Source organism: Erigeron canadensis, chromosome 4 (genome assembly GCF_010389155.1).
Source record: "Erigeron canadensis isolate Cc75 chromosome 4, C_canadensis_v1, whole genome shotgun sequence".
Classification (NCBI taxonomy): Eukaryota; Viridiplantae; Streptophyta; class Magnoliopsida; order Asterales; family Asteraceae; genus Erigeron; species Erigeron canadensis.
This window is the reverse complement of record NC_057764.1, coordinates 41,187,021-41,194,430: the sequence shown is the minus strand read 5'-3', so window position 1 is coordinate 41,194,430 and position 7,410 is coordinate 41,187,021. Positions and strand designations below refer to the sequence as shown.

At 35.7% G+C, this 7,410-nt stretch overlaps 1 protein-coding gene across 1 annotated transcript; it reads right to left on the bottom strand.

Moving 5' to 3' along the window:
* Nucleotides 1-1,034: 1,034 nt before the first annotated feature.
* LOC122596296 (serine/threonine-protein kinase STY13-like) lies at nt 1,035-6,886 on the bottom strand. The gene is made up of 3 exons (XM_043768844.1): nt 6,632-6,886; nt 2,393-3,358; nt 1,035-1,693 (listed from the first exon to the last, which is right to left on the bottom strand). The coding sequence occupies exons 2-3, from the start codon at nt 3,289-3,291 to the stop codon at nt 1,354-1,356; spliced, it is 1,239 nt and encodes a 412-aa protein (XP_043624779.1). The 5' UTR covers nt 3,292-3,358; nt 6,632-6,886; the 3' UTR covers nt 1,035-1,353.
* Between the last annotated feature and the right edge of the window lie 524 nt (nt 6,887-7,410).

Sequence of the window (7,410 nt, the reverse complement as noted above, 5' to 3'; positions counted from 1 at the left end):
AAGGTCATCCAACATGCTTGACTCGTGCATCTGGCACCTACTTTTTGAACCAGTGATTGACCTTAAGAGGGAAAAAGTGACTTGCAAATCCATGACATTCATGATTGAACTGATGCTCGATACCCAAACGACGGATCCAACAAAAAAGAACGAACTCGAAAAGCCACATCTCAATGGTGAATGGTTTGAGAAATACCCATGGTAGTTGTGACTCACCCAACTCGCAAGTCAGGGTAAGATTCCGGAGCAACTAAAAGTCGCCACTTTTTTTATGCGACTAGACTCATACAAGTTGACTAGTGATTGGCAAGAGTCTTAACAACTATGCTATTGATGACGAGCCCGGCAACATTACTCTAAGCAGGGTAGTTTGGTAGGCGGTATGGAGGTCTCCAATGGGTGGTTAATCAATATAGCATTAGGTAAAAACTTACTTCAAAATTCCATTGGTTTTTTAGCCTAGTGTTGCCTGGAAAGTCAGAAAAGGGGTACCTATTTCCCCTGTTTAAATGTTGGCAAAGTAATTACAGTAGATACTATAGATATTGCATTAAATATCAAAGCTTCTGTATACATTGGCAAAATGTAACAATTGGTGGTGGTATACAAAATGTGTGATGTTGCACTTTTTGGGCTGGAAAAAGTGTTGCTTTCTACAAAAGGGTAGAAAAAGATAATGTGTTCTTGTATCTGTGTTATCCGATCTCCATATAATACATAAACTATTCAACTGAGAGCAAGTATGTTAGGAGTCAAACATATATTAGAATAAAGTAATCTTGATACTTTGATCACTTCCAGTGCAGGCGGCAATGTTACTGCTACTATACAAGAGCAAAATGATCACAATTAATTCCAAAACGGCCAGATTAGCTAAAACGTGACTTATACCAATATAACTTGAATCGTGAACAACCATCATTCTTCATCACTTTCACAATGTCTCTACTAAATCATTCAGTTACTGGCCGATTTGAGATTATGTAAACATGTTAGATATTTAACTAGTATCTAAATACTTGGAAGAAACATCATATCATAGCAATTATGATCATATCTTATATATATGTGGATAAATACAACACAAATCTTCTCCATTACTACTAATTCAGCAACACAATCCATAAATATTCAACAACATAAGATAAAAGCAAAAAGCAAAAGAACAAAAATAAAAAGCCATAAAACAAGTAGTTCATATTATAATTTTCTTCCTTTGTTCACCCTATCTGAAAGAAAGAAATTTTACCCTGATAATAGATACACATTTAGGTGACATCAAATCACCTCCTTTTTTCACCTGTCGATTTTCTTTACCTTTTTCTTTTTCTTATATTCATCCTTCACACATCATCAATCAGTAGTCATGGGTTGACTTATGCAGCATCTGAACCGAGCCTTCCGGACTGTGGTCATAATCTCGTTCTCCGCATGTTCCAACATTCTCACAACTTCGGTAAATGGTGGTCTCACATCTGAATTTCCGTCCCAGCAGCGAACCATGATTTCACCAAGTACTGGAAGGCAGTCTTGTGGGATGGTCGGGCGGACTCCTTTATTAACAACAGCAAACGCCGCCTGCACAGCTGTCATGTTTTGGAATGGAAGCATTCCAGTGATGAGCTCCCAGAGCACTATACCGAAGCTGTACACGTCTACTTTCTGTGTGTAAGGCCTATGCTGGATCATTTCCCTGCAATAATAAGAGCAAAAGGGGTGTGATCACAAGTGTGTACAAATGATATACAAAAACGTATATATGTGCATGTACTAGATGTGACAATTTTGAGAAATCTTTAACAGGTGAATAACAGTTCAAAAACGAGAGCAATTGAAGCTAACAAATGACACAGAGATCATCACTGACACAAATTAATCTTTGTAACTATATTCAACAATTAACACATTAATTATTAATAAAAACTTAAACACTTCAGATAACCCAATCCAACGGCCATGAGTCCATGACATACTACCTGTTCTGAGACTACTGACCTGTTACCCAACCGCCAGTGCCTTGCTCATTATGCCACCTCTGGTATGCATATATTTATATATATAATATGTGCGCGTATGTGTATCAAAACATATTCCAAATCTAACTGGTTGCCCCCTTTAGATATTATAAATACAAAAACTTCCTATAAAGGATGAAACTGGTCAAAGGAGTTTTGAATAGGCACAACCCATCCCATCCCATCCTGCCAGTCATCTCCCTTAAGCCACCTCTACATTGAATGCTAGCCATATAGTGAGAAGAAGTTAGTGATATATGCAACATAGAACAGCTTACAAGCATGACTACCCTACCAATCTTCAAAACATTTCACACATCGAAAGACATTGAATTTGATTAAGGACAATTGACATTAGAAAAATTATATGCACTTACGGAGCCATCCAGCGGTAAGTTCCGGTTTCTGGTGTCATTCCTTCGGTCTGCACCTCAATTCGAGCAACTCCAAAGTCAGCAATCTTGATTGACTTATCAGCTGAAATTAGAAGATTGTCCGATTTTAAATCTCTATGAATCAATCCAAGTGCATGTACATATTCCATTCCCCTAGCAACATCCAAAGCCTGCTTCACCGCTAACTTCAAAGGTACCGATCGGTTCTGTCTCTTAGTCAAAAACTGCCTAACTGAGCCACCCTTCGCATATTCTGTTACAATACACCACACCATTGGTTTCCGGCACCCACCAATAAACCTTACTATGTTCGGGTGCTTTAATCTTGCAAGCATCATTACTTCCTGCTGGAACTGTTGCTCCATAAGCTGAGCCCGATCTAAGTCATTTTCAGGTTTTTCAAGAAGCTTGATAGCAACATCCTCACCATTGTAAGTACCTTTATACAGCTTCCCAAAAGCACCTTGTGCAAAAGCGGGTCCCATGCTGAGTTTCCTTAAATCAATTGTCCATTCATCGAAATTCTCAAGCCCCTCGGTGGGAAAACGAGGATCCAGTAGGGCTCGGGCCAAGGCATCGTCACTTAAACCCTGAGACACACGTCCTCTATTAACACTCTGAGCATCAGTATAATTCTTGTTACGTTTGAGACCTTGGTGATTTAATATACGAGTGTGAGATTCGTTGGACCCGACACTACTGTTATCTAGAGACATTGCAACCGAACCTCCACCGTTGCTCATCTGTAAGCTGTTGAAACTGTCGATTGACATGTTTGAACCCTCACCGAGCTTATGATAAAACCCTTGTGACAGGTCAACAAAATTATCATGGCCATTGTTTAGGCCCATCATGCCTGTAAACTTCGGTGCCTCCAACATTTTACCAAACCCTCCTTACACTTTCAGCATTCGTTAACACTCAAACTTAGACCTTCTGACCAAAACCCTACACCGAATCACAACAGAAACCAGTCTTAGTATCAAGTAAACAAATGGGTTTTAGCATTTTTCTTCCATAAAAGCTTATATGACATATACAAAAAATACTAATACAACCCATCAATTTATTTTATTAACAAACGGGAATTTTACTTCTCAGTGAAAGATCATCATCAAGTGTAAATTCACAAACCAACAAATAAAACACAGATGCATCTTCTATCTACACTAATGGGAGATAGCTTCTTAAAACGCAGAGAATCATAGAATCCAAAATAACAATCCGTGTCTTGCAGGACCTAAGAAGTCTAAGTACAGCCTAAAGAAGACTTTGAACAGCTCTAATAAATTCGAGTCAGTATTCTTACAATTAAATGGAGCAAACACATCTATACACGTAGCATAGTGTAAAACAAAAAAGATGGAAAAACATATTGATTGTCAAAGGAGTTGCGTTTCTTGTTTTAATTTGGTGATCAAAAAGATGACTGCAGATTTTTTATTATATAAAAACAGCATTGATTACCGTGATTTCACACGTCGTCTTTGCAAATTGCCTTTCGAAAAAACTTCGGCATTCGGGTTCACTCAGTCGTGACAAGAGGTGATTGTATTTAAAGAACACATTATTAACCACATAAGAAAAATTCAGTAATCATTTTGAACAATTTAACAATACCCTCCAATGAATTCTTTACTTCTCAAGCAAGGAGAAATTCAAACTTCGTAAATTATCAATAAACATTAGTTCATTATGCGTTTTTCAAGCAACTAGAATGCCAAACCTATGATTTTTCTCATTTGTAAAAGTAGATGCCTATATTTAATGCGTGCTATTTATATTTCATGTATTATTTGTAATTCTTAAACAACAGGTCATGACAGACATATATGCAATGCATATCTTTGTTCACCGTAAGAACTAAGAAGTGTATTAAAAATATTTTCCAATTTTGTCCCACGTCACATAAAGACATACTTCTCAAGTTAGGTAGCTAATTAAAACACTATTTTTGACAAAATTAATTCTCCTTTGCATTTTTTGAAGCTATACAAATCATGAACATCCATTTAAATCTGAAAGTTACTAGCTACACAGCTAACAACCGAAGCTCCAACTTTTTAAATAATTAATATATGCTATCGATCCTGCCGTTCAAAAAATATATATATATACACACACATGCTATTAAAAGCAGTTTCTTATCTCTGTTTCTATAAATTCTATCGGGTGTATAACAAAAATAGAAGGATACTATTTTGTCTCACGTAACTCAAGCGGTGATCTCAACCGTATGCTACTAGGTCTCTTGTAGCTTTTGTATCAACATATTTACTCACGTCACTGAAGCGGTGATAACTGTAAATTCCTACATAAAACCAAATCTTATATGGCATACTTTTAAAGCGCTTAAGACTTTAAAGCCTATATTTAAAATCAGCATCCCTTACCTGATTTATAAATTAATGCATTTCTCCCTTCAAATAAGCTAAAATGACCTAATAGCAAACTCTCCAGACTGCTCTTTGGCATAAAAATAAAATAAAATACAAACTATAATCGGTCCCAAACGCCCACTTATATACATAAGCTTCATTTCATAAGAGATGGTCCATATCCAAATAAATTGAACTTTATATCCAAAATCTAAATCTAAACTATACAATACAACTCCACAAATACACATTCTTTAAAATTAGAGTGGATACTAGCTGAGCTATTTTTTTTTATAATCTATGCTTACATAAATCTGGTAAACAAGGGAGGTTTTCCTGTTCTTGGGACCCATAGATGGCGAGTCTATTAGACTCAGATGTACGTGTCCTAGCTGGGGTATCCCCATTGACAATTACTTGGTCACCCCCAAGATGTTTACCTAGGAAGGTTTCAAACTTAAGACTTCTTCTAAGAAAACAAGACGCCTAACCATTAGGCAACCTCGATGGTGGTTTATAAGCTTATATAACATAATTGTATATGTGTATTTGTATAGACACACACACACATTAAAAAATATATAAACATCAATAAATAAATAAAATTTCAATTACAGCAAATCTTCTAATCAGACAATATCAATAAAGAAACGCAAAAACTAGTTAACTTCCTTAACAACACAATCAATTAAACAAATCAAAACCAAATCCCCAAATTATATATTTTCTCGCATCAATGAGTCACTAAAACGGTGCATTCAACCATATGCTACTATGTTCCTTGTTGCTTTGATATCCACATAATTTCTTACATCACTGAAGCGGTGCTCTCAAGTCTCAACCGTATGCTACTGTTTTCCTTGTTGCTTTGGTATCCACGCTACTAGTTACTTGTTTCTTTGTATCTACATAAATTCTCACGTCACCAAAGCGGTGCTCTCAAACATATGCTACTGTTTTTCTTGATGCTTTGGTATTCACATATTTTCTCACGTCACTGAAGTGATAACTATTGTACATTTCTATACATTTTTTCTCAATCTTAAGAGGATGTTTGGTAAGATATGTAAGTACTTATCGCTTAAAACATGCATTCAAAATCGGCAGCACCTACCTAACTTATAAATTACTGTGTTGTTCCACTAAAATAAATTAAAACGCACCTAATAGTCAAGCACTCCAACCTGCTCTTTGGCATACAAAAAACACAACTAGCTATAAGCACTCCCTGACACCCTCTGATCAATATATACTTTACATTTTATAAAAGATGGTGCATATCCAAATAAGTTAAGTTTATGTAAAAAAAACTAGATTACTTAAAATAACTCCACAAATGCACTTTTATTAATAGATTTAATTAGCTACTAGCTAAGCTATTCTTTTAATACTTGACATGCATAACATATATTTAGCACACACACACAAACATTTAATAAAACACAAAATTTCTTAACAACGACGCAGCCTCTCTACGACTCTACCCATGGATAAAGTCTATACCGCAAATACCCCCCGGCAGGATTGTGAATCCTTGTTGCTGTTGTTGACAGAAAATATAAACACCAATATATATATATATACTCAATTACATAAATAAAATCTTCTAATCAGGTCATATCAAGAAAACCCAACAAAATTACTTAGTAACCTTAAGAACACGATCAATTAAACCAGCTAACAAAACGAACCCGAAATGAAAACCCGGAAAAATGTAATCTTTAGCTAAAACCCATCAAAAAGATCCAAACTTTTTCACAATCAAGCCACATACACATATCAACAGTCATCGATAAACATAAAAGTAAAGTAACACAGTTAAAGAAGAAGCAAAAAGACTTACAGATTGTGAATAGAATTAGGGTTGTGATTAAATTTACAATTGGGGATGGAGATTGAGATGATGATGATGAGTATATATACACGTATGTATATGTATAGATTAGATATATATAAAATGGGATATGATGATGGAAATGGTATGATTTTGTGAAGATGAAAATGATGAATGGGTTGGTTTGGGTTGGGTGGGTGGTTTGACGCCGACGATGAAAGTCTAGAGAGAGAAACAAAGGATGAAGAAAAGCAATGACTATTTAGTCTTCCATATCTCTCTATATCGTGTGTTTTACCAAAAAAATTTTAAACATCAGTTAACATGGGTTGATGGAATTGTAAAAGGGATAATGACATACGAAATTACGAATGTAACCTGACAAAATAGTTATGTAATGTAGTGATCTATTCGGGTGACTATGTAATGCATGCATCTATGTTTTTTGGGCTATACTACGTAAAATATGTACGGACCTTATATAGTATAACAAAAAAAATACATAGGTCCTTACATTGATTGACCCAAATAAAAAGGTCCTTACATTGTATAGCCAAAAAAACATAGGTGCATATATTACATAGCCACCTGAGTAGGTTACTACATTACATAACCATTTTGTCATAAGTGGTTACATTCGTATGCCATAATCCCATTGTAAAACTGTCGATTTTGGTTCTTTGATAAGACCTCTACTTATAAGGACTAGAGTCTTTGGGAGTCCTGGCTGCCACGTCAGCAGCACTCCCATCAGCACTCCTCTAAGACTCTCCCTGTCTATAAGACAA

Bases quoted from the DNA above. Each gene is read 5' to 3' on its own strand.
- LOC122596296 (XM_043768844.1), bottom strand. From the start codon at position 3,291: ATGTTGGAGGCACCGAAGTTTACAGGCATGATGGGCCTAAACAATGGC. The intron at 1,694-2,392 runs GTAAGTGCATAT...TTATTATTGCAG, and splicing joins ACTTACCGCTGGATGGCTCC to GGAAATGATCCAGCATAGGC.